The sequence below is a fragment of the Aegilops tauschii genome, chromosome 2 (assembly GCF_002575655.3).
Source record: "Aegilops tauschii subsp. strangulata cultivar AL8/78 chromosome 2, Aet v6.0, whole genome shotgun sequence".
In the NCBI taxonomy this organism is placed as follows: Eukaryota; Viridiplantae; Streptophyta; class Magnoliopsida; order Poales; family Poaceae; genus Aegilops; species Aegilops tauschii.
The window spans coordinates 405,197,116-405,224,043 of record NC_053036.3 but is presented as its reverse complement, the minus strand read 5'-3'; the positions used below and the strand labels follow the sequence as shown (position 1 = coordinate 405,224,043).

Sequence of the window (26,928 nt, the reverse complement as noted above, 5' to 3'; positions counted from 1 at the left end):
ATCTGGATACCCATGTTAGCTCCCACATGTTCCACGATGATCTTATCGGATGAACCACGATGTCGGGGATTCAATCAATCCCGTATGCAATTCCCTTTGTCTATCGGTACGTTACTTGCCCGAGATTCGATCGTCGGTATCCCGATACCTTGTTCAATCTCGTTACCGGCAAGTCTCTCTACTCGTTCCGTAACTCACATCATCCCGTGATCAACTCCTTGGTCACACTGTGCACATTATGATGATGTCCTACCGAGTGGGCCCAGAGATACCTCTCCGTTTACACAGAGTGACAAATCCCAGTCTCGATTCGTGCCAACCCAACAGACACTTTCGGAGATACCTGTAGTGCACCTTTATAGCCACCCAGTTACGTTGTGACGTTTGGTACACCCAAAGCATTCCTACGGTATCCGGGAGTTGCACAATCTCATGGTCTAAGGAACTGATACTTGACATTAGAAAAGCTCTGAGCAAACGAACTACACGATCTTGTGCTAGGCTTAGGATTGGGTCTCGTCCATCACATCATTCTCCTAATGATGTGATCCCGTTATCAACGACATCCAATGTCCATGGTCAGGAAACCGTAACCATCTATTGATCAACGAGCTAGTCAACTAGAGGCTCACTAGGAACATGGTGTTGTCTATGTATCCATACATGCATCTGAGTTTCCTATCAATACAATTCTAGCATGGATAATAAACGATTATCATGAACAAGGAAATATAATAATAACCAATTTGTTATTGCCTCTAGGGCATATTTCCAACAATTGTTGCTTCCGCTGACGCTTGTGTATCGAGCTTGTATTCGAGCCCTCGAGGCCCCTGGCTTGTAATATGAAGCTTGTATTATTTTAATTTGTGTCTAGAGTTGTGTTGTGATATCTTCCCGTGAGTCCCTGATCTTGATCCTACACGTTTGCGTGTATGATTAGTGTACGGCCGAATTGGGGGGTGTCACACTCCTAACTATCTAGGAGGCCACACCCTACAACAAGAGTAATAAACAAAGAAAAGTCACTTGGATGAACTCAAAATATCTCCAATCAGTGCACTTCCGAAAACACATAGGATCTCTCTCTCTCTAACAAAGGATATGATTGGTGTAAGAAGAGAGAAACACTTGGGGGTTCAAGAAAAAGAGGATTCGGGCCTTCGTAGAATCAAGGACGTGTTCTTGGAATCACTCAACAACTTCCTTTCTTCTCTTCTTGCCTTGAGACTCCCTAGAATGAATGGAGTGATGGTTGAAATGGAGTGGAATGAAGTGATATGATTGCCACAACAAAGAGGTATGCAGGTCTACATACAAAGCTCGATAGAAATCTGACCGCTACCTTGAAAAATTAGCTAGTCCGAATGTACTGGAGAGATAATCTCGAAACTATCACACATATCCAATGTTTGAACGATGGACCCCACATGTCAGGGTGCTGATAGATAATTAATGAGATTCGATGGATGCATTCACAACAGGCAATTTAGTACATATTAGTTGTAATGACATTTTATATTATGGGCAGGAGGGAGTATTGCGTTTCTCAACACCAACTTTCAATTCTTTTCCTATGTATTCTAAAACATTATGGACCCACTTAGCTGGCGAACGTTCGTCGGGAGGGGTGGCACTTGGGAGTGATTTTGCTGGCAGTTTTAATTTTGAGGGATGATAGTTTCTTCAGAACGACATGACAGTTTCTGTGAGAGGATGCAAAATTCCGTTTAAAAATGTCACTATTTGATCTCGTCTCTCAGAACTAAAACTGACATCAAAAAGGAATCTTTTTTCGTTACTCTCCCAGAGAATGTCAGGCAAATAAGATTTTCGAAAATTATACTAGGTATTTGCATAGTATTACACAGTTAATTGCAAAATTTTGGGAGAGGAAGGATTACGTGATTGTTAATTGGTGACCTGTATCTTGTACTCCTATAAGAGCAACTCTAGCAGACCCCGCATCCGCCGCAAACCCACATAATTCCGGCGATTATACGGGCTCGGCCCATTTTTCTGGCCAGACCAAAGCCCGCATCAGTGTCCGGCCCGTAAAATGTTTTGCCGCAGCCCGCAAACGCAACCCCCGAGCCACTATAACTGCGGGTTTGCGGGGCAGATGCGGGTCGAAACCCTATCCTCCCGCCGCCGCGTTCCCATCCAATTCCCCATCGCGCCGCTCGATTTCTCGCCGCCGGCGAGCCTTGAACCACCATGGCCGACTCGGGGATGAGGCGGAGCGCCGCCGCCGCGCCAGATCTGACGCCGCGCGCAAGCGGGGGCGCGTCGGTGGCTCAACCACGGTGCCCGGCCGCCGCCGGCATTCGACCGGCGCGAGCTCGACGAGTTCGAGCTCGAGCGCGCCCGTCGCCACCGCGCCTCCTCCGGCAACTGGTCCGCGGGGAGCTCATCCGGCCATTGGTCCGCGGGGAGCTCATCCGCGGGCGCATCGAACTCGCGGCTCGTTCCGGTGAAGAGGGAGCCGGAGGAGGCCGTGCCCGATGCGCCGCCGCGCCGAGGCGTCACCGGACCTGAGGACTACCTCCCACCGGGGCAGGAGGAGCTCCTCGAGCGCGTCGTCCTCGAGCGGTTGGCGAGGGAGCAGGAGGAGATGGAAGAGCGCATCCGGCACGAGCTCGAGTACGAGCGGCTCTTCCTCGATTCGGGCTTCACGGCATCGCAGGCGCAGGCATCGAAGGAGGCCGACCTGCGCGTGATGAAGGAGGAGCAGGCGAAGCTCTTCATCGACCTCGGCTCCGACTCCGACTGATCGCCGCTGGTGGGCAGCTACCGCAGGAGCTCCGGTGAGCTCAATTTTGTTGCAGTGATGCGGTAGCGTAGGCCCTGTCTAGCATATCTAACCTCTATGTATGTATGTGGCGTGTATGAACTTATTTATGTGAAGAAGAACCATGTATGCTCGCGAGCTCCGGCGAGCTGTTGTTTAAATTTCTCGCGCGAAACAACTTTTTTTAAATTTTAGGGGTTCGTTTGCGGTTTCTAGTCTGCCGCCGCAATTTTTGAACTGCATAATCGTCCCCGTGCGACCTGCAAAACACATTTTACGGGTGGCAAAATGCGGGGTCTGCTAAGTTGCTCTAAGCACTGCAGTGCGTGTGTGTCGATGATAGGAGTAGTCTCAATCTGTCACTCACGTAGATCACGAATCATAGTCCAAAATCTTGCAGCCCAGTATCCGTATCCAACGGAAGCATACCGAGCAGACGAGCAGAGAAGCACATGGGATGGGGAAACTTGCACGAAACGTTCTGTCAGAGCAAGCGCCCGCCCCTCCTCGGCTTCTCCGACCGGCAGCCATTCCACCCCGCTCCCTCCCACTCTCCCAAAAACCACCCAAAACCCTCTCCGGTCCGCTCTCCTCTTCGCCTGCTACCAAATCCATCGCCACCTCCTCCTCCCGGTCTCCCCGGAAATGCTGCTCCCTCTCCGTCGCCTCTCCGGCCACCTCTCCCGCGCCGTCGCCCTCTCCGCCTCCGCCGATGTGCTGCTCCCGCTCCGCCGTCTGCCCGGCCACCTCCGCCGCTCCCTCTCCACCGCCGCCTCGAACCCTCCCTGGGCGATGATCTACCGCCTGTCGGAGACGCCGAACTACACGCGAGGCGCGTCCTTCTCGCTCGCGCCGCCGCCGTCGGCCACTCTCTTCTCCATCCCCGAGCGGGCGTACGACCTGGAGGAACGCAAGCGCAACCCCGACCGCAGGTACGTCAACGTGCACGCCAGCGTCGTCTTCGCCGCGAGCCAGGACGGCCTTCTCCTCCTGAAGACTACGAGGATCCGTTTGAGCGCCCACACGGCCGCGGGGCTGAACCTGGCCCGCCCCACGGAACAGGAAGCCAAGGTGGTCATGGAGGAGGCCGTCGAGCAGGAGTACGTGCGCTACGTGTGCAACCCCATTACTGGCCAGCTTGTCCGCCTTCCGGACTACTTGGGCATGAAGGAGATCTTGCAAACAGCCACGGGCCTGCTCACCCAAGCAGACGGCGGGCACGGGCCGCCTAAGAGGTACGCCGTTGTTGAGCTCCTAGAGCTCAACGACGAGGGGCGCTTCGTGGTGTTTTGCTTCTCCTCGGACACAGGGAAGTGGGACGCCACGGTGCGGCCATCTCCGCTGCAGCCTGGGCGCGTGATGCGCTTGTTGAATCACGAGGTGCTGGCCTTTGGTGGACGTCTGTGGTGGGTGGATGTGAGCTTGGGCGTCCTCTCCATGGACCCGTTCAGTGACAAGTGTGAGCTCCGCCACATCAAGCTACCTCCCGGCAGCGTCCTTCCTCGCCAATCGCACGCAGAGATTTGCGACCTTATCAAATACAGGCGCATGGGTGTCAGCGACGGGAGGCTGCTGTATGTCGAGGTTTCCATGGAGGCGCCCTACCAGATCAGGTCATTCGTGCTGGACGAGGAGAGCGGCCGCTGGACGTTGGAGCACCAGGTGTCACTGGATGCCAAGGAGAGGCCTTTGGTTGGTGCTATTGATCCGCTCAACGCTGACTTGCTGTACCTCAACTTGGGCGCTGAAGTTATTGTTAGCGTGGACATGCGCCGGAACAGGATCATTGCTCAGTCATCTGTGTTGGCCAGTGGTATCCAGCCATGCTATTGCGGGTCAAATGTGTTCTTGCCATGTGTGCTTCCGTCATTTCTTGGATCAAGCCAGATTCCAGGTGAATCACAATACTCTACAACATTTCTCTTAAGTTCATACGGAGTACGGAGTGCTAGTTAAGATATCCTCCTGACATGCTTGCTAAGCACGTACTATTACTAGTTACTACTAGGTACTTTGGGCTGGTAATTAGTCTATCTATTTTACATGTTACTTGGATCTTGTGACTGTAGCCTTCGGTATCGTGTTTGTTTGTGGTGTTCAGCGTCTCCGAACAAAAGTTAGGTTTTGCCTTGGTCATAAATAAAGTTTTGATATGGGTGATTTAGCTTGCCTACAGAAAATTCGGAACTTTTTGTTTGCTGTGATGGTACACTTTAGCTTGGACTAAGAACAACCATATATTGTTAGCAATGGTGTGTATTCTCAGTTACGAAATTGTACATATGTTCCGATAACAGTTTATCAAAATGGGGTTCGTGGTATGGCATTATACTTTATTTTCTGAACTATGGGAACTCTGAAGGAATAAATCTGATGGGTTCTTGGCAATGGCTTTGGCCTGAACAAGTTTTTTTTTTCTTGAAATGTTGGCCTGAACAAGTTGAAGTGTGGATATTTTCTGCTCCATAGTGTAGCAGCCTTCTTTGTTCTTTTTTAGAAAATGATAGCCACTCCTCAAGGATCTTGTATTCACTGAATAACCACACCTCTACACTTTGTTTATTTCACCTACTACTCAAGTATTGTCTTCAAAATAGATTTATTCTCTGATAGTCTGATTAACAATAAGGCAATAAGTTATGAGCATCGTGTGCTGAATGCAAGATAACATGTTCTATGCATCATTTCTGTCACTAGTACAATTCAGTATGCAATGTACAGATACATATATATACTGTTACAATACCATATAAGTATTGTGCTGTTTATACTCTTAGTTGCTATGTGTTGTTTGAGTAAGGTGTTAGAGTTCCTGGTAACCTGCTCTATGCTTTGTAACTTCAATACTACAGTACTTTATAGCTCAATTATTGTTTTCTAGATCAAGGAAGAGTTTACACCCCTCGGCCCCTGCATCAATAATTCATCACACAGCCAAATTCTAGTGCATTGTTTCCACTAACACTGATATTAGAACAAAAGCAAAATTATGTTAAATGATGCTCTCCGGCAGCACTAATTTTAAGATGTTGATGCCACCCATTATAAAAACAGTATGTGTCATTATGGTGGCTGTCATTCAAATTCTTGTATCTTGACCAAAGGAACTTCTTTTCAGGCAAGAAGGGTGCCCCAAAACAGCAAACATTAGCTGATGCTCTGGTTCGTTCAGACAAATGCTAGAAGAAATTAAGGTACCAAATTACCAGCCAATGTATTTTTTTTAAACATGCAGGAGAACTGCATGTGAATATATTAGAAGGAGAACTGCCCCGTATCTCTTGGTTAAAGTCTTTATATTGACCCATTCTTATACTATATATCATACATTCACATGTTCAGGATGATTTATTCGTCTTACATATACTCTTACTCAGCCCATGTTGTTCATGACTAGAATATAAATGTTGTGCGTACTTACTTTCTCAGGGACTACTATGTATTGTCCAATATACCAGCATCCTACTAGACCGTCATTGTTTGATTCTGGTTGGTATTTTAGCGGAATGAGTAATTTGTTTGGGACTCAAAATGCTACTCCCTCCATTTCCAAGATAAGTGTTGTGATTTTAGTTCAAATTTGAACTAAAATCACAACACTTATTTTGGAAATGGAGGGAGTAGTTACATAATTGCAGTAAGTGTTAGTGTTAATGATATTTCTGACATTTGTTATAAAAAATATTCATTTCATAATGCAGTCTTGTATCAACAGCTTGTGTTTCTTTTAGCATGGACCTTTCAGCCGGGTGTATTATTGTTTCTTAACTAGTAGACCTAATTAAGTACTCCCTCCGTCTCAAAATAAGTGTACTACAGTTGAGACACTTATTTTGGGACGGAGGGGGAATGAAACTGCAAATTAGGCATGAAGTTATGTAGTGTATAAGACCCTGACGTATGTTTAGAGCTGAAATATTGTCACTGGTCAATCCTGAAATTCAAGCTTGTTGTTTCTCAACAAGTGATCACCGCTTTTCTGCTTCAATCCAGACATTGATAGAAAGTAAACATATCACACGTTGGCCAAGTACCACTGTAGTGGTGACCGTTGTTTACTCAGATTGCCTTGTCTTTTTCTATATCATGTTTTCCTTGTCCGAAATGCACCTCATGCTCATATTGAAACATCCCTAAAGTTTCATACTGTACATTTCACTAACTTTTCGTGTTCATTTATTTCCCCAGGTTTCTTAGAACTAACAGGTGCAGGTGCTCTGATGACTTAGGAAGCTGATGATGGTAGTTTGGTGAACTCTCGTTTTGCGGAAAACCTGGAGAAACATGCTGTTTTAGGAATTTGGTCGCATTTTGGGGTTAGGATTAACCTGAGAAGTTTGGCCTTGCTGTAGTTTGCTGACGAACCATGTGAGTTGTTCCGGACCTACAGTGTCAGCCTGAATATTCCCAGCATATTTCTCAATTGAACCACCAGGTAATATGACCAGTACATCGAGCTGTTACGTTCTGCTATTGTTAAGTGAGAAACGATGGGGAATTTTTTTAACTGAATGTGCCGTGGTGGCTGGCATTCAGATTCAGTCGTTGTGGCCTTCTGAATGTGGCCTGCTATGCTAATTCAGCCCATCGGGGAGGGCAGCCAGTTTGACTGAAGGTGGCCGTGCTGTTGCATCCTCATCAACCTCTTCCCAGCTTAGGTAGGCTTTCTAACCCATCCCCTAAGGGTGTGTTTGGTTGCAGTGATGGGCCGGAATGTCACGGGTCCAACCCATTCTAAGGCCTCGTTCTCGCGTTCGGTTATCAGGTGGAACGATCATCCCCTCGTTCCCACGAACCGAATATTCGGGGCCAGATCCGGAACAGGTGAGACCTCCAAATCGAGCGGACCAGGCGGAACCGCTCTTCTCCTCGCGCTCGCGCAGCCCTATCTCTCTCGTACGGCTCCTCTCCCCGTCTCTCCTCTCCCGCGATTTGCGCCGCCGGCCCTCCTTCTCCGGTCTGCGCCGCTGGCCATCTTCCTTCGATCTACAACGCCGGCTCCCTCGTCTCATACTCCTCCGAAGCACAGTCTCACTCTCCTCTGAACCACGCGTGGCGGGCGAGCGGGTTCGTGTCGATCTTGCAGCAGGGCAACAGCGGCGCCACACGTCGGAAAGCGCCGCGCCGCCGTGCTCGACGGAGAAGCCGGCCGTGGTCGTGCGTGGGGACGCCAAGGCCAAGCCGCTTATCCAGCCGGTCGCCACGCTCGGCTGTTGTTTTTCTTCTCTTGTAGCTGCTGTTTATCTTGTGGTTGAATTCGATTCTTGTATCACACCCCTGTTCGTTGCGTGGATGGATGGATTCTATTCGTTGATGCTCAAGCAAAAATTGCTTGAGTCCGATTCGGTGATTCTCACACCCCTGTTCAGCGAGGCAGACTGCAGTTTTGTTGTCCCGGTTCAGTTCTGCGAGGCAAACTTCAGTTGCAGGAACTGCTTATCCAGAAAAGAAAAAGTTAAATGTACAATGACTTTGTTTTACGTGAAACTTTGGCACCGATTTAAAAAGTAAAAATGTTTATCTCCGTGGATAGATGGCCACTTACAAATCCATTCCATTCCATCCATCAAACCAAACATCAATATGTAACCATTCCATTCCTTCGAATTATCCGCACCAAACACAAGAATGGAATGGACCCTTACACTGAAATGAAACCATGACATTCCATTACACTTCGTTCCCGAACCAAACACACCATAAAAGGCCATAAGGGTGTAAAAAACGGTTATACTTCCTTATGGCGCACCTAGCCGATCCCCCTAAAAAGCGTAGTGGAGTATTTTTTTTACTCCAACTCCCAATATCCCCCAAATCTCCCTAAATATACTCACTCCCGCGGCGGCCGAGTAAAACTGGCGCCTCTCTTTCTCCCACCCTGCGTCGCCCGTCTCCCGGCGCCGCAGCCACCACGCCTTCCCCCTGCCGCCGCCACCGATGACCGTCTGGTCGGCCGGAATGGATAGCCCAGCCTCTTCCCTCACCCTACCACCCATCGTCGTCGGCTTTTCGCCGCCGGAAATCATCCATGCGTCGTTGCCCACGCCGAAGGAGAGTTTGGGGATGAAAAATAACCCACCGCGTCCAAGCTCCTCCAAGCGCTCCAATGGCCTCCAGGGTGGCCACCGCCTCTCCGGCAACGGCCTGCCACCCTCCAACCGCACCTGCCAGAGCCAAACGAGCTCGAAAGCCGCCGACGCTTGCAAAGGCGGCCGCGAAGAAGAAGATGAAGAAGGCCAAAGCAGTGCCTCGTCCTAGGCCGGCGCCTCGTGCTGCAACTCCGGCGGCCCCTACGGCCACTGCTCCGGCATGGGCGGCGGCTTCAGCCGGCAACAAGCATCGCAGGCGCCAAGTGCTCGATGAAATTCCTACAAGGTAAAAAGAAAAACCTCGCCTCTTGTTGGTATCCGATGGTGATTGTTGGTGGCCGGTAGTGATTGTTGGTAGTGTTTGCTTTGTTTATTGTAGTGCGGAGATGAACACGGTCGAATTCCTCGCCTCCTTGGAGTCCTCGTCCACCGTTGGACTTGACGAGCTCAACTACGACTCGTTTTGGGATCATTTGGAGGTCATCCAAGACATGGAGCAAGAGGTGACCGGGGAAGAGGAGAAGGCCGAGGAGGTGGAGGCCGAAGAGGTGGTGGTCGAGGAAGAGGAGGTTGTGAAGGTAACCTAAGCAAGCACGAAGGTGCCAAGGTGCCGCACCCAAAACGACAACCTAAAGGAGGATATCGCTCTTTGTGATGCTTGGTGCGCGATCTTCATGTATGCAACGATCGGAACAGATCAACCAAAACCATGTTTTAGGAGAGAGAATTACCGACCACTACAACAACTCCGTCCATGTGCAATCAAGCTGTACGCAAGGTTCTCTTGGGCATTGTTGGAGCACCATTCATGACCAATGCCACTGATGGTCCCGTTGCATCAACCAAATGAATCATGCGCCACCGAGCAGTGTGCAAGTGGCAGAGTATGCCAAATGAATCATGCCCCACCGAGCAGTGTGCAAGTGGCATAGAAACACCAAGTTCGGTCACAAGCCCTTCACGTTGCACCATTGCTATAAAGAGCTATGCAAAAACGAGAAGTGGGTCTAAAGAATCACAGAGACCACTCCAAAGAGATCAAGATTGAGCATATCCGTTGAGGATGACGACGAGGTTGACGAAGATGCCAACAATAGACCGGAAGGAAACAAGATTGCAAAAGAAAGAAAGAAGAGAAATGCATTCGGTGGCACTTACAGAGAAGAACTTGTTGCAATGATCGAGACCAATAAGGTGTTGGAGGCCGAGCGCAAAGAAGAGAAAATAGAAAGTTGAAGGCGGAGGAGTGTAGGCTTGCACTTGAGGAGGAGAGGATTTGTGATGCAAGAAGGCTGAAGAACGTGTCATCACGTTCATGAATCCAAACACAATGGATGAAACTGCAGGAAAGTATTGGGAGCCATGGAGAGATCTTGGAAGCCTCTCTTCGGAATGTTGGTGGTGGCCGAGGGGGGTGGTGGCGGTGATGGTGTTGATGGAGGTGGCCGGGTGGTGGTGGCGGGTGTTGATGGCGGTGGCCGAGGGGGTGATGGTGTTGATGGTGGTGGCCGTGAGGATGGCGGTGATGGTGGTGGCCGAGTGGATGGTGGAGTTGATTTCTTCGCCGAGGACCTTGTTTGAGTGGTGGTGACCGAGGGGTGGTGGTGCATGTCAGTGGTTGGCTTGATCCACAACATATACATGCTATGTTTGTGGTGATTTTGGGTCAAACATTGTGTTTGAAGTGATGTCTTTTAGGTGAACTTCACATGTTTTAATTTGATAAACACGATGATAAAACTTACGTTATGATGGTTACGATATGCATGTTTTAATTTGAATGTTTTTAAGATATATATTGTGTAATGTTTGAAGTTCATGTGGTTAAGACATAAAATCTACACAATTTTATTTTTCATTCGCTAACTGTAGAAGATCGGCTACGTGCGGTCACTGTTAGTGAACTTTTCGTCCGCTAACTTTTAGGAGGTCGATTAGAAATGCCCTAAGCTGATTGCACCATCGGGTGCTTCACCTTATCCACATGTCGCTCGCTCGGTTGTTGTGGGCTGTGGTATTGGCTTACACATACGTACCAGCTACGGTCCATGGCCTCGTGCGCAACTTTTTGACATGAGCCACTTTTGCCTTCCTACTATCGCGTGCTTGTCATAAATAAATTGGTCACTGTCAGTGATCACCTAACACCGAGCGGTTCGTCAATCATGTCAAAGAGTGCGTATAAGATAAAGCATGTTCAATACCGACACTTTGAGAACCTAACAAACACGGACGATCTTGGTACATCTTGCTTTACAAATCGAGTGAACGAACAAAGGAAACGGAAGCACCCACGATTCGAGCCGCCGAGCCTTGATGCCACATTTCCAAGGCGAAATTTGACGGGACGATCGGGTCCGCCTTTCCCATTCTGCTGTGCGCGTGGTGGTGTCGCCGGTCAACACATTTTCTCACAGTATTTCTGCTGATAGCATCCTTGTTTACGCGCACTACGCCACCAAGGCGAATGGGACGATGTAGCTAGGTAAGGCAAGTTCAGAATTCCTTTTTTATGTCCTGATGATGATGAGACGATGCGATGCTCGTAATTCCTTTTTAGCCAATTGATTGATGGGTAGTTAGTTTTTCTATATTTTGTGTTGTCACAAGCTGTACTCCAATCGCCCGCCGGTCCCTCTTCATTCCGGTCTTCGCAGCTGATGGCGACTAATAACCGTGGAGCTCAAGCTGTACATATACAGTATAAGTTGGTTGCTTATACAAAATTCACAAGAAGACATGTTGCTTTCTTTTTTTTAGATGAAGACGTGTTGCTTTGGAAACCACTGAATGGCATTGCTTGGTACTGTACTACTCCCTCTATCTTGAATTACTGGTCGCACTATCCATTTCTGTGATAAACAATTCGGAAAGGAGTACGTTCAAAAAACCGTTAATGCATACATTTACCTCTACAACTGCAACTTAATTTCTGCATAGGCATGAAAGGGTGAAGCCTGATACATCCAGGGAGCCACATTTTCTTATGAAAAGAAAAGAAACCGAGTTGTGGTCGTACAAAAGAAAATTAAAGACTTGCATGCACATGATCCGTTGCACTTTTTTTAGCAGCTTTTTCGTTTCTTTCTTTCCTCCCTTGTTCCATTTCACCTACCGTGAGCATGAGCCAATGGTCTGTCCTGACAAACGTGTTTGAACCACTACCGGTTGCCTGGACGTGTCAAGCGTACGGTGAGCAAGCATGAAGCATCTGATCGACAACTGAAAACAAATGTACTGCTTTCCTGATATTAATGTTTTAGCTTCGAGCTTTACCTGAACTGTACGCTACACAAACACTGCTACTTAATTGGGATAAGTGTGGCTTTTTAGTTTAAATACGTTTGGCTATTCCACACTCCATGCCATCCTCAAGCACTCTTAAAATCTGTTCGCTTATGAGGCCAGAACAATTAGGAAGCCAACTTTTGTAGGAGAATATGATTCAGCTCTACGGCTCTACCAACAATTATGAGCTAGTACCAACTAGTGTAGTATTTATCAATATAATCAGACAGGTGCGTAATAATAATAATTACCAAAAAGGCAAAGAGAGGCAGGTATGTATGAAGTCACCTTCTGGTGAAATTCAGTACAATTATCAAGTAGTAGCTCTTTTCAAAGACACATCTGAACTGCCTCAATTCTAATCGAATTGATTATCAATATAAAAAAGACCCCACACGTATGTTCTTTTCCCAAGATTCGTTCATTCATGTTCACATTGTCATTTCAGCGGAGCAGCATTTGCCAACCAGCATCTAGTCCAGTCCAAACATTTTTAATTATCTTTTTTTTTGTTTCCTTTCATCAAGAGCTATGCACATGCAGAGCAAATCACCAAACGCACAGCCCATCCCCTCCGCCCCTCTTTATATACCACACGCGAACACGAGAGCGGTTGAGGAAAACAAAAACCACACCGAGCTGAGCCTACTGTGCTGCCTCTGCCTGCACCAACCAAGAAAGCAAAGCCCAATCAAGAAGAAGAAGGAGAATGGGGGAGGCGCCGTGCAGCGTGGTGGCGCCGCGCCGTTCCCCGGCGCGCTTCCGCCTGCCGCGCCACGGGCTGCGCCGCAAGGTCCACGTCGTCCGGCTCGGGAACGGTGGTGCCGGTGCCGGCGCACGGGCTGGCGGGGTCCGCCGCCTCTGCGGCCTCCGGCGTCGGATCAAGCTCCGGTGGTTCCGGAGCGCCATGTGGCGCCTGGCCGAGCTCTGCGTGGCGGTGCTGTCGGGGCCCCCGGGGACGGCCGACGCCCCGCCGTCGTGGACCGGCGTGGAGCCGTGCTTCGCCGCGCCCTTCCTGCCGGCCGCGCTGGTGAGGCGCGCGGGGCAGGAGTAGCTAAGCCTAGCTGGTGACGGTGCTGCCCTGTGACCATGAAGACAACAACACTAATGTATATACAGTACTCACTACTGCTCAATGGAGAAGTAGATTGATATGTAACGATTTTTTTTAACCGCGACTCAAGCGATTCGTTGATGTCTGAAAGTCTGAAGATTGCATTGCTACATTCCCCCTGCTCTTTCTCTGGATTTCCTTTAGCTCTGTTCCTTTTAAGATCTTTCTTTTTTTTTTGCTTCCAAAGCAGAGGCAAGTTCGGTGCTGTATGGTACTGTGCTATAGCAATTCCAATCATGTTGCGAGTACAAACCATAGTTTGCTTGTGATCTACTAGTGGACGTGAGTAGTACATTTGTACTGCGAAACGATAATTGATCTGTGATTCCGTGCCCGGCCGATATTCTCGGCGTTGAGCGTCTGCTCCATGCTCACCAATAAATAATGCTGGAGAGAGACTACAAGCAATGAAGCAAAGCAAGAGTTGCCGAAATTCCGTGATCGTAAACTGCAAGCAAAGCTAGTCGGCAAAGTTGTTGCAGAAATCCCATGTTCTGCTATACGGCACACCGGCCGATCCGCCATCGGCGCCGGCCTCCATTCTGTGCAGTACAGTCTGTGCATGTGTGTTTGGCAGGCAGAGGCAGGAGTGATGTCAGGCCAGTCTCTCGAAAAAAAAGAGAGAGAGAGAAAAAAGAAGAGGATTGAAGTCGGGCCAGCCGAGGCGATGATGGAGCCGGGGTTGAACGAAGCCGAGCCAACAGGAGATAGACGAGTTACCGGGTGGAGCACGCATGCGGCATGTTGCATTGTTGTCGCCATGAATGCGAGGATAGGGATAGGGAGAGGTGCCCTGCCCGCCTTGCACTGCCATGTGCACCGCCCTGCCCTGCTGCTTGCCAATGCATTGCTAGCCCGGGCGCGGTGGGCAGGGCATGCATGATGCGTCCTCATCAACGCCAGCCAAACCTACTACCCTCATGGCGCCGTTGCATCCGCCCAGGTTACGTGCGTACGTGGGTTCTGAAACGGAAGAGAAACCGATCCTTGTCGCGTGCCTTGCCTAACCCGTGATCACCCCTCTGTATATCGAGTCGATCGATCTGCGTGCGTGCAAGCTGGAACGTGCGGGTTATCGATTTGGCAGAGGGGTTGGGGTAGATAGATAGGAGTATGTGCTGGGTCTGGATGGCGCTGCCACGGTGCGCACATCCTCATGCGTTTTCGGTGACAGCGCCGACGAGGATCAATAGTGAAAACGCAGCTGTAAGTGAGAGAGACAGACGGAGAGAGGCCAACGCTGCCGTGAATCTGCGGATCCGAAGGCTCACACATCGTGCAAGATCTTACTGCAAGATCACCTTGTCACGATGGTACATAATGATTGATGGGTGCTCTGCTTTCGGATGGATGCAGCGAGAAGAAAGCGGGAAATGACAAGGACGCCGAGACAGCAGCAACAGCCTGGGGATATTATCGCAATGCCAAACAAGATTAGTGTGAACTGTCTGTCAGCTCCGATTATCATCAATTCCCAGACCAGTTTCGGATTATCATCGAGTGCCAGCTTTCTAGGCGCTCTGGGAATTCATTTCCAGAGAATGGGCCAGGCGCAGGCGCAGGCGAGGTGGTCGACGCCATGCTTTCTTTCACCAATCCAGCAGCGACCATCATAAGTGCCGCAAAGCTGGCAGTCAATAGTACTCCTTACCCCGCAAAAAAAATTTTGTCTGAAATCAAACTTTGTAAAGTTTTACCAATTATATATATAAAAATATCAGCATTCGCAATACAAAATCAATATTATTAGATGCACTTTGAAATTAATTTTCATACTATGCAACTTAGTATTGTAGGTGCTGATAATTTTAATATAAATTCGTTCAACTTTGCATAGTTTGACTTCAGACAATCCGTATATGCAAAGTAAAAAGAAAGGAAGAGAGTATATGTATCACACTCCCTCACCCTTGGTTTATTGGTCCTCCTTACTTTGTGTCAAAGCTTAGCCATAGATTTGTCTAGCAACATATAAGTTGTATCTCACAAAAACTATATTATTGGATTTGTATTCGAAAGGAGTCTATCATGTTCATATTGAAATCTCTAAAAAAAACTTAAATTTAGGAACGGAGGAAGTATTACTTTTGTACTCCCTCCGTTTCAAATTACTCGTCGCAGAAATGAATGTATCTAGAGCTAAAATACATCTAGATACATCCATACCTGTGACAAGTAATTTGGAACGGAGGGAGTAGTATATATTTTTTGTTAGTTAAACCTAAGATCAAAATTTGGCCTAAAATAAGAGGGGGTCTAATAAACCAGCCTGACCGAGGAAGTAATAGGTAAGGGTCCCAGGTAGTTATCTACGGCGCAATGCGATTCACCAAAGACGAAAAAATGCCAAGAATCCGAGCGGAAAATTGCATGGCCAAGTAACAGCTCTCAAGAAAGAGAAACAAACTGCAACAGAAGATAAGAATACAGGGCCGGTACATTGCTACTGAGGAAGAGCCCCTCGGTCCAGAGCATTAGGGCTGAACAACAAGTATAAGACACAGTGCAATCAGGAGCTTCCATTGCCCACAAACATAGCAAATGCCGCCATTAAAAACCAGCGGCCACAAAGGGAGCACCAACTATCAATCAACATGACTGACTAATGGATGGACGCTAATCGAAGTCTAGGAACTCCATCCTCTTCCTCATTGTGCCTTTCAGATCCCTTGCTTCCTTTTCGGCTTTCTCGGCCTGGGGACAAGGGAGAAACACAAACGTAGTAGTATCAGTTGCAAGATCCTCTGCTTGAGCAATACCGGCAGCTACTACACATATCAGCACAAGCAACAAGAACAGCAAACGCCTACAAAAACCCTTCTTTCTTCATTATTTGTGTCCTATGCCACTTGTTAGATACATAATGCCATTTTGCTCCAAAAGGAGATAAAACGCTTGTCATGTTTATTGTTCAAGTCCACTTATAGTATAGATCGCTTGCGCGTACATAAGAGTGCACAGGGGACTGAGCCAAGAGGGAAGGACCAAATGATGAGCACAATTTCACATGTGACATCTTTTCCTCGGATATTGATTTTATTAGCCTTAATGAAAAGAGAGAGCTAGATTGTGCACCAAAAGGCGTGCTTACTGCTTACATCTTTAGCTACAAATCAGAAGAGAAAAAAACTAGAGCTTCAAACAAGATTCTGTGAAGTGAAGTGTGTACCGTTCTTATTTCAGCCTCTGAAACACAAGTCATGTGACTAGGGAGTTCGTCCTTCTCACGATCCTGCTCAATGCAATACCAGATCTATAGCATTAATATGGGAGAATGGATTTGACCATGGGCATTTCATAGTGCACAAGAGATAATTACCAGTTCTCCAATTAATACAACATTCTCTCCCCGGATCACATATAAACCAAGAGGAACATCACAATATAATTCGCCCACAATTACTCGTTCACAAGCACCCTGAAGAACAACATTTGCTGCAAACTAAAACATTAAAGAAGATCTGATGGCATCAAAATATGTGAAGGAGAGGATGTAGAAAGTGGCATACCAAACTGATCGAATGAGCAGAGGGTGCCAAGCAGCTTTCGTCCATCTCGTAGTAGGACAATTAGTTTTTCTAGAATCAAGAAGATGCATAAACTGTTAACAATAGCATTGCCAAACAAACAGGGTGTGCATCTGATGCGAAGCTACTTATGCAAGGGAAAGATACAGGCTGCACAACAAATAGGTGTAGGTGTTTCTGTTCTACTAATATTCCATTATTTTGCAAGTCTCGACATTTTCAATTATTTGGTCAACAGCAATATTTCTAGATCAACAATGATACAAAATCAATCAACTAGCTATGGATGGACACTTCAAAAGTTTCAGTGATACAGTCTAGCTCCAGCAATGATTTGCTCAAATATAAATTTTATAAAGCTTGTGTAGCTGTAGCTTGCACCTATATAATTCCATTATTCATCGCAATGTACCAACCAAATTATAAGCCTTAGAGAACCCATCAGAGACTCTACTGCCAAGCACAGGTCAAAATGATAAAAATCACAACGCAAGTGTAAATATGTCGAAACAATCAAGTAATTCAGAAAAGCTCAGGTGGATCAGTTCATCCATGCTACCGGGAACACCAAAGATGGAACCTTTTGAACAACGAACATCAAATGGAGGGCACAATATAACTACAACTAACAAACAGACTAACATCATATACTTCATATTCAAGTTAGTGAATGCACATACTCTGTAATCTATTACAGCTTGGCTAGCAATAAAAATGAAACTCCCGCTTTTACAATAAGTCAAGCACAACGAGTGGCGCCTAGAAATTAAAGAATGCACCAAGGTTTCCATACATAACCAGTAACTGAAGGGGTTGACTTCTGTTGATTGATGAGACTCTGTTTAAACCACATTGTTCGTTATCCTTTTTCTTTCTTAGGAGATACAGTTTCTTTCAGTACTAATACTTCCAACCTAATACAAAATTCAAAATATGTTGCATTTGAATCTCTAGACACCTAAAAGAAAATATGTCATCTTATGTTTCGACCCCCATCACAAAATTACTCAAATATACTGAATTTCCTGATCCTCCCTACCCAACCAACTGAACCTACCACATTTAAATGCCATACAATAATTTGCATACAAGTGTTATATGCCTCCGTCAACAACCAAATCTACTCTAGTTGGGTCCAATTAATAATATCTTTTTATGCTTAGCATCAAGTTCATTTGACCAAGAACCTTACTAGTCACCAAAATTATAGTGAAAGATATGAGACCTTACTGCCCACTGTTAAGATAAGCCAGCAGCGTGTGTTTCGTCTAATCCATCTATCATACTATCAGAACCCTACATTGATAGACATGAGCACTTTCATGTAACCTTTGTAGCAACAACACAAAGCATTCAGCCACAGGTCATCGATTCTGAAGTCTGAACTCTAGCCGGAGTAACCCTCTACCAAGAAGCTTCCACCTTTCAATGGACCATAAGAAATTTTCACACATCTGCAACGATTTGGGGCTAATACACACAGAAACATGATGTTCGTCCTTAGACTACATAGGCCATCAAAAGCGCTCATCTTGACACATATTGAACAGCCCTTGGCAAGAAGAAGTGTTGAAACCAAATATCAGCGCAAATTTCTCACATTGACTAAGCATTGAGGTCTAGGCCTGCCGGAACCTACGCAATCGGATCCAAGATCCCCGCAAAACCAACTCTTGCCACAAAGGTCCCTCGATACAAACCACTGCCAGTATCTGGGAAACTAATGGGGACAAAACAAGCATCTGAGGAAGGAATCTCACTATCCAAGAAGCCGGCCAGGGAGGTGGAGAGGAGGATCTCGTCGGGCCCGGCCCAAGACATCGCGCCGAACCCAAATCCGGCGCTAGAAATAGCAGTAGATGGCCCTGATCGGCCGCTTCTTCGATTGGAGCTCTGTGGTTCGCCGTCAGGGGATAGCTTCTAGGGTTTGAGCGACTGGAGAATTTGGCGGATCGGAGCGGCGAGGAGTACTGGTTTGGTAAATCGGAGCGCTTGGAGTGAGGTTGACGCCGGGAGGAAGAAAAGGAGGTCGAACGATAAGAGGCGTGACGAGACGCTGACCAGTGGGGTCAAGGTCATGCGGGGACCACCGTGGCTCCTTGTGTGTCCTTGTGTGGGTGGACCGGACTTGCTCTTTTCCTCCTCGATTTACAATTTGTCGTGCTCCGGTTTATAACGCCCCTTTGTTTTGCCAAAATGACACAAAAATACTTCAAAATTCTAATTCAGTAGCGTTCATGATTGTAGGGAGGTGAATATTGGAGCTCGTTAGCCATCGAGATGACACAAAATTACTCAACCTTGATACCCAAATTTATGTTCAATCCTCTATAACACTAAGCTCTTTAGTTTTAAGGAGTCCACATTCAATTGAAGTCTTCAAATAAAATTGGATCCCAATTTTGGCCGGGTCAACAATTTCTTAAAGCTCTCTCACTCAATTCTTTTATACTATACACCACACTTCTTAATTTTTAAGGCCTCACAATTAATTGAGGTATTAGAATTGGGTCATCTGATTTTGACCGGGTCAACAATTTCTCAAGCTCTTTCATTCAATTCTTTTAATTCACTATATGTTCCCTAGTTTTGAAACCCTTTCATCCAATTGCGGTATTCAACTTCAAATTTGATTTACAATTTTGACCGGGCCAACGATTTTTAAAATCAATCAGCCGTAACCGGCCTATAAAAACATATTAATCCCATGTGTCCTCCTGATGTCTACTACGCAACCTTCTTCTTGTAGACGTTGTTGGGCCTCCAAGTGCAGAGGTTTATAGGACAGTAGCAAATTTCCCTCAAGTGAATGACCTAAGGTTTATCAATCCGTGGGAAGCGTACGTTGAAGATGGTCTCTCTCAAACAATCCTGCAACCAAATAACAAAGAGTCTCTTGTGTCCCCAACACACCCAATACAATGGTGAATTGTATAGGTGCACTAGTTCGACGAAGAGATGGTGATACAAGTACAATATGGATGGTATATATAGGTTTTTGTAATCTGAAATTATAAAAACAGCAAAGTAATAAGTAATAAAAGTGAGCGTAAACGGTATTGCAATGCTAGGAAACAAGGCCCAGGGTTCATACTTTCACTAGTGCAAGTTCTCTCAACAATAATAACATAATTGGATCATATAACCATCCCTCAACATGCAACAAAGAGTCACTCCAAAGTCACTAATAGCGGAGAACAAATGAAGAGATTATTGTAGGGTTCGAAACCACCTCAAAATTATCTTTTCTGATCGATCTATTCAAGAGTCCGTAGTAAAATAACACGAAGCTATTCTTTCCTTTCGATCTATCCTAGAGTTCGTACTATATCATGTGGTGAATAAAAATATAGCTCCAAGTAAAGTTACCAATGAACGAAGACGAAAGAGGGGATGCCATCCGGGGCATCCCCAGGCTTAGGCTCTTGGTTGTCCTTGAATATTACCTTGGGGTGCCTTGGGCATCCCCAAGCTTAGACTCTTGCCACTCCTTATTCCATAGTTCATCGAATCTTTACCCAAAACTTGAAAACTTCACAACACAAAACTCAACAGAAAACTCATAAGCTCCGTTAGTATAAGAAAATAAATCACCACTTAGGTACTGTTGTGAAACTCATTCTAAATTCATATTGGTGTAATATCTACTGTATTCCAACTTCTCTATGGTTCATACCCTCCGATACTACTCATAGATTCATCAAAATAAGCAAACAACACATAGAAAACAGAATCTGTCAAAAACAGAACAGTCTGTAGTAATCTGTATCATTCGAATACCTCTATAACTCCAAAAATTCTGAAATAAATTGGTGGACCTGAGGAATTTTTATACTAATCATATGCAAAAAGAATCAACCTAAAAGCACTCTCCAGTAAAAAAATGGCAGCTAATCTCGTGAGCGCAAAAGTTTCTGTTTTTTACAACAAGATCGCATAGACTTCACCCAAGTCTTCCCAAAGGTTCTACTTGGCACAAACACTAATTAAAACATAAAACCACATCTAAACATAGGCTAGATTAATTATTTATTACTAAACAGGAGCAAAAAGCAAAAAACAAAAATAAAATTGGGTTGCCTCCCAACAAGCGCTATCGTTTAACGCCCCTAGCTAGGCATGATGATTTCAATGATGCTCACATAAAAGATAAGAATTGAAACATAAAGAGAGCATCATGAAGAATATGACTAGCACATTTAAGTCTAACCCACTACCTATGCATAGGGATTTTGTGAGCAAACAACTTATGGGAACATGAAACAACTAGCATAGGAAGGTAAAACAAGCAAATCTTCAAGATTTTCAACACATAGAGAGGAAACTTGATATTATTGCAATATGTAGAAGCATATGATCCTCTCTCATAATAATTTTCAGTAGCATCATGAATGAATTCAACCATATAACCAGCACATAAAGCATTCTTTTCATGACCTACTTGCATAGAAATTTTACTACTCTCCACATTAGCAAATTTATTCTCATCAATAGTAGTGGGAGCAAACTCAACAAAATAACTATCATGTGAAGCATAATCGAATTGAAAATTAAAATATGATGACAAGTTTCATGGTTATCTTTATTCTTTATAGCATATGTGTCATCACAATAATCATCATAAATAGGAGGCATGCTTTCATCATAATATATTTGCTCATCAAAACTTGGGGGACTAAACATATCATCTTCATCAAACATAGCATCCTAAAGCTTGTGGCTTTGCATATCATTAGCATCATGGGTATTCAAAGAATTCATACTAACAACATTGTAATCATGCTCATCATTCACATATTTTATGCCAAGCATTCTATGTAATTCTTCTTCTAGTACTTGAGCACGATTTTCCTTCCCATCATTTTCACGAAAGACATTAAAAAGATGAAGCATATGAGGCACCCTTAATTCCATTTTTTGTAGTTTTCTTTTATAAACTAAACTAGTGATAAAACAAGAAACTAAAAGATTCGATTGCAAGATCTAAAGATATACCTTAGAGCACTCACCTCCCCGGCAACGACGCCAGAAATTGCTTGATGTCTACTACGCAACCTTCTTCTTGTAGACGTTGTTGGGCCCCCAAGTGCAGAGGTTTGTAGGACAATAGCAAATTTCCCTCAAGTGGATGACCTAAGGTTTATCAATCCGTGGGAGGCGTAGGTTGAAGATGGTCTCTCTCAAACAACCCTGTAACCAAATAACAAAGAGTCTCTTGTGTCCCCAACACACCCAATACAATGGTAAATTGTATAGGTGCACTAGTTCGGCGAAGAGATGGTGATACAAGTGCAATATGGATGGTAGATATAGGTTTTTGTAATCTGAAATTATAAAAACAGCAAGGTAACAAGTAATAAAAGTGAGCGTAAACGGTATTGCAATGCTAGGAAACAAGGCCTAGGGTTCATACTTTCACTAGTGCAAGTTCTCCCAACAATAATAACATAATTGGGTCATATAACTATCCCTCAACATGCAACAAAGAGTCACTCCAAAGTCACTAATAGCGGAGAACAAACGAAGAGATTATTGTAGGGTACGAAACCACCTCAAAGTTATCCTTTCTGATCGATCTATTCAAGAGTCTGTAGTAAAATAACACGAAGCTATTCTTTCCGTTCGATCTATTCTAGGGTTCGTACTAGAATAACACCTTAAGACATAAATCAACCAAAACCCTAATGTCACCTAGATACTCCAATGTCACCTCAAGTATCCGTGGGTATGATTATACGATATGCATCACACAATCTCAGATTCATCTATTCAAACCAACACAAAGTACTTCAAAGAGTGCCCCAAAGTTTCTACCGGAGAGTCAAGACGAAAACGTGTGCCAACCCCTATGCATAGATTCCCAAGGTCACGGAACCCGCAAGTTGATCACCAAAACATACATCAAGTGAATCAATAGAATACCCTATTGTCACCACGGGTATCCCACGTAAGACATACATCAAGTGTTCTCAAATCCTTAAAGACTCATTCCGATAAGATAACTTCGAAGGGAAAACTCAATCCATTACAAGAGAGTAGAGGGGGAGAAACATCATAAGATCCAACTATAATAGCAAAGCTCACGATACATCAAGATCATGCCAAATCAAGAACACGAGAGAGAGATCAAACACATAGCTACTGGTACATACCCTCAGCCCCGAGGGTGAACTACACCCTCCTCGTCATGGAGAGCGCCGGGATGATGAAGATGGCCACTGATGAGGGATTCCCCCTCTGGCAGGGTGCCGGAACAGGGTCCCGATTGATTTTTGGTGGCTACAGAGGCTTGCGGCCGCGGAACTCCCGATCTAGGTTATGTTCTAGGGGTTTCTGTATATATAAGAGGTTTTGGCGTCGGGAACAAGTCAGGGGGGTCTCCGAGGCGGCCACGAGGTAGGGGGCGCGCCCAGGGGGTAGGGCGCGGCTCCCACCCTCGTGGGTGCCTCGGGACTCTTCTGGTCCATCTCCGATACTCCGTGGGCTTCTTCTGGTCCAAAAACAATCTCTGTGAAATTTCAGGTCAATTGGACTCCGTTTGGTTTTCCTTTTCTGCGATACTCAAAAACAAGGAAAAAACAGAAACTGGCACTGGGCTCCGGGTTAATAGGTTAGTTCCAAAAATCATATAAAATAGCATATAAATGCATATAAAACATCCTAGATGGACAATATAATAGCATGAAACAATCAAAAATTATAGATACGTTGGAGACGTATCACCTCCCACCACCTAGAAAAATGTAGCACCACCATGTGATATCGTAGCATCAATATAGTATATGCAACCAACGACATAGAATTTCCCCTCATAAACGTAGGTTGGTTAGCGGATAACACATAATCACACCACGAAAGGCCCACCAAATCAGCGCATTATAAATAAAATAAACACACACCCTATCATCTCCCTCACCCGCCAAACTAAATATTCCACTAGTTTCAAAATATAAGGGGTATTAGTTTTTTAGAAAGTCAAATTTCTTTAACTTTGACCAAGTTTGGAGCAAAAATATTGACATCCAGAATATTAAACAAAAATTTATGGAAATTCATGTCATGATGAATCTAAAATTACCGATTTGATATTATGGATTCTGATATATTTCTCTACAAATTTGATCAAACTTAAAAGGCTTGCCTTTGAAAAAAAGTAATACACCTTATATTTTGAGACAGAGTGATTATTTTTAGAAGAAACCCAACAATGCCACCGGAGCAACAAAGCGCGCCCAACCCTTCTAGTTTATATGAACTACGAAGTGGTATCATAACACATTACTTTCCCCCGTCCCCGTGTCGCCTTCGGGGTGACCCGGGCGGAACCCTAGATCGGGCGCCGCCAGGTCTCTCCCCATGCCCCTACCTCCCCTCATCGTTGTTGGATGAAGTCGCCGGACTAAGTTCGCATAGCGAACGGCGGACGACATGGCTTTTCTCTTGTTCTACGTTGGGTTCCTGCGGTGAAGGGCAGCTCGCTCCTCTTTAGTGGCTCGTCGCGGCGGCCATGGTACCTAGTGGCTTCAGTGGATGGGTCTCCAACAGGTGGCAGTCGCGGTGACTGCCGCGTGTGCGGACACAACACCTGGGAGCTTGGGTGCCCCCCTTTGGTTTGGTGAGGGGTGAAGAGACGAATGAATCCTATCGCTATTGCATGATGATTTTACTCAAGTTCGGGCCGCTGTGAAGCATAGAAGTCTACATCCTGCTTGGTTGTTTTGATGGATGTGTAGACCAGGGCTACAAGTGCACCAATTATGCTTCCGGGGCTAGGAATGGACATTGTGTGTATGGACTAACTAGTGTATGATTTGCTAGGGTCCGACCTTTATCTAAGTAGCATGAACCTCCTTTTATAGTCATAAGCGGTTGCCACAGTTGCCACAAAGTAATGAATGTGGTGGTTGTATAGTGGGGGACAATGGACTATAGTGGCGAGCGACAAGTGGCGACTTACCACCTTGCCGGGAGGGGACACACGTCCCATCCGCAGCTGATGTTGACTTCCGTGTCCTCCACTGCATAGTGCCTCGCCAAGTGGCTCGTGATACGTCTCCAACGTATCTATAATTTTTTATTGTTTCATGCAATTATAGTATCAATCTTGGATGTTTATTATGCAATTATATGCAATTACATATCATTTTTTGGGACTAACCTAGTGCCCGTTGCCAGTTGCTGTTTTTGGCTTTACAGAAAATCAATATCAAACAGAGTCCAAACGAAGAAAAAAGTTTGGATTAATTTTTTCTGGACCAGATGGGACACTAGAAGCTTCGGGAGAAGACCTGACGAGTCACGAGGGAGCGACAAACTCAAGAGGCGTGTCGGGGGGATGAACCCCAGGCAGGCAACGAAACCCGGATCCTCTTCAAAAATAACGGGGCAAGCATCACCCCTCAAGCCGGCTCATGCTTGGCCGGGTTGCTGAACCCGGCCAAGCCCCTCGACCCGGCCCAACTCTCCGACCCGACCGAACTCCCCAACTCGATCCCAGCGACCAGCTCAAGATGGCCGAACCCGACACACCAAGGCTTCTCCAACAAGCCAGCTCCACCCTTGGCGTGTGTTGGGGAACACAGTAATTTCAAAAATTTCCTACGCACACGCAAGATCATGGTGATGCATAGCAACAAGAGGGGAGAGTGTGGTCCACGTACCCTCGTAGACCGAAAGTGGAAGCATTATGACAACGCGGTTGATGTAGTCGTACGTCTTCACGATCCGACCGATCCAAGTACCGAACGCACGGCACCTCCGAGTTCAGCACACGTTCAGCTCGATGACGTCCCACGAACTCCGATCCAGCAGAGCTTTGCGGGAGAGTTCTGTCAGCACGACGGTGTGATGACGGTGATGATGTTGCTACCGACGCAGGGCTTCGCCTAAGCACCGCTACGATATGACCGAGGTGGATTATGGTGGAGGGGGCACTGCACACGGCTAAAAGATCAACTGATCAACTTGTGTGTCCATAGGGTGCCCCCCTCCCCCGTATATAAAGGAGTGGAGGAGGGGGAGGGCCAGTCCTCTACTATGGCGCGCCCTGGGGAGTCCTACTCCCACCGGGAGTAGGATTCCCCCTTCCAAGTAGTAGGAGTAGGAGAGAAGGAAGGGGAAGAGAGAAGAGAAGGAAGAAGGGGGCGCCGCCCCTCCCCCTAGTCCAATTCGGACTAGGCCTTGGGGGCACGCGTCCTGCCCTAGGCAGCCCCTCTCTCTCTCCCCTAAAGCCCAATAAGGCCCATATACTCCTCCTGGCAAATTCCCGTAACTCTCCGGTACTCTGAAAAATACCCGAATCACTCGGAACCTTTCCGATGTCCGAATATAGCCTTCCAATATATCGATCTTTACCTCTTGACCATTTCGAGACTCCTCGTCATGTCCCCGATCTCATACGGGACTCCGAACAAACTTCGGTCATCAAATCACATAACTCATAATACAAATCGTCATCAAACGTTAAGCGTGCGGACCCTACGGGTTCGAGAACTATGTACACATGACCGAGACACATCTCCGGTCAATAACCAATAGCGAAACCTGGCTGCTCATATTGGCTCCTACATATTCTACGAAGATCTTTATCGGTCAAAGCGCATAACAACATACGTTGTTCCCTTTGTCATCGGTATGTTACTTGCCCGAGATTCGATCGTCGGTATCCTCATACCTAGTTCAATCTCGTTACTGGAAAGTCTCTTTACTCGTTCCAAAATGCATCATCCCGCAACTAACTCATTAGTCACAATGCTTGCAAGGCTTATAATGATGTGCATTACTGAGAGGGCCCAGAGATACCTCTCCGATACACGGAGTGACAAATCCTAATCTCGATCTATGCCAACTCAACAAACACCATCGGAGACACCTGTAGAGCATCTTTATAATCACCTAGTTACGTTGTGACGTTTGATAGCACACAAGGTGTTCCTCCGGTATTCGGGAGTTGCATAATCTCATAGTCCGAGGAACATGTATAAGTCATGAAGAAAGCAGTAGCAATGAAACTGTAACGATCATAATGCTAAGCTAACGAATGGGTCTTGTCCATCACATCATTCTCCTAATGATGTGATCCCATTCATCAAATGACAACACATGTCTATGGTTAGGAAA

The 26,928-nt window shown here is 46.1% G+C and overlaps 3 protein-coding genes across 3 annotated transcripts; 2 read left to right on the top strand and 1 right to left on the bottom strand.

Moving 5' to 3' along the window:
* The first annotated feature begins 3,436 nt into the window (after positions 1-3,436).
* On the top strand, positions 3,437-7,254 carry LOC120974057 (uncharacterized). Its single transcript, XM_040400426.2, has 3 exons — positions 3,437-4,685; positions 5,910-5,985; positions 6,980-7,254. Exons 1-2 carry the CDS (start codon positions 3,437-3,439, stop codon positions 5,972-5,974), a joined length of 1,314 nt encoding a protein of 437 aa, XP_040256360.1. The 3' UTR covers positions 5,975-5,985; positions 6,980-7,254.
* Positions 7,255-12,586: 5,332 nt separating this feature from the next.
* Positions 12,587-13,534, top strand: LOC109783356 (uncharacterized). The gene has a single exon (XM_020341962.4). It carries the CDS (start codon positions 12,878-12,880, stop codon positions 13,220-13,222), a length of 345 nt encoding a protein of 114 aa, XP_020197551.1. The 5' UTR covers positions 12,587-12,877; the 3' UTR covers positions 13,223-13,534.
* Positions 13,535-15,648: 2,114 nt separating this feature from the next.
* Positions 15,649-18,855, bottom strand: LOC109783358 (sm-like protein LSM1B). The gene is made up of 5 exons (XM_020341964.4): positions 18,570-18,855; positions 16,792-16,860; positions 16,602-16,717; positions 16,452-16,514; positions 15,649-15,976 (listed from the first exon to the last, which is right to left on the bottom strand). The coding sequence occupies exons 1-5, from the start codon at positions 18,628-18,630 to the stop codon at positions 15,899-15,901; spliced, it is 387 nt and encodes a 128-aa protein (XP_020197553.1). The 5' UTR covers positions 18,631-18,855; the 3' UTR covers positions 15,649-15,898.
* Between the last annotated feature and the right edge of the window lie 8,073 nt (positions 18,856-26,928).

Excerpts from the sequence above, each read along its gene's own strand:
- LOC120974057 (XM_040400426.2), top strand. The coding sequence starts at position 3,437 with ATGCTGCTCCCTCTCCGTCGCCTCTCCGGCCACCTCTCCCGCGCCGTC. Across the intron at positions 4,686-5,909 it reads TGGATCAAGCCAGATTCCAG|GCAAGAAGGGTGCCCCAAAA; the intron begins GTGAATCACAAT and ends ACTTCTTTTCAG.
- LOC109783356 (XM_020341962.4), top strand. The coding sequence starts at position 12,878 with ATGGGGGAGGCGCCGTGCAGCGTGGTGGCGCCGCGCCGTTCCCCGGCG.
- LOC109783358 (XM_020341964.4), bottom strand. The coding sequence starts at position 18,630 with ATGTCTTGGGCCGGGCCCGACGAGATCCTCCTCTCCACCTCCCTGGCC. Across the intron at positions 16,515-16,601 it reads TTGTATTAATTGGAGAACTG|GATCGTGAGAAGGACGAACT; the intron begins GTAATTATCTCT and ends TGCATTGAGCAG. Across the intron at positions 15,977-16,451 it reads CAGAGGCTGAAATAAGAACG|GCCGAGAAAGCCGAAAAGGA; the intron begins GTACACACTTCA and ends CCTTGTCCCCAG.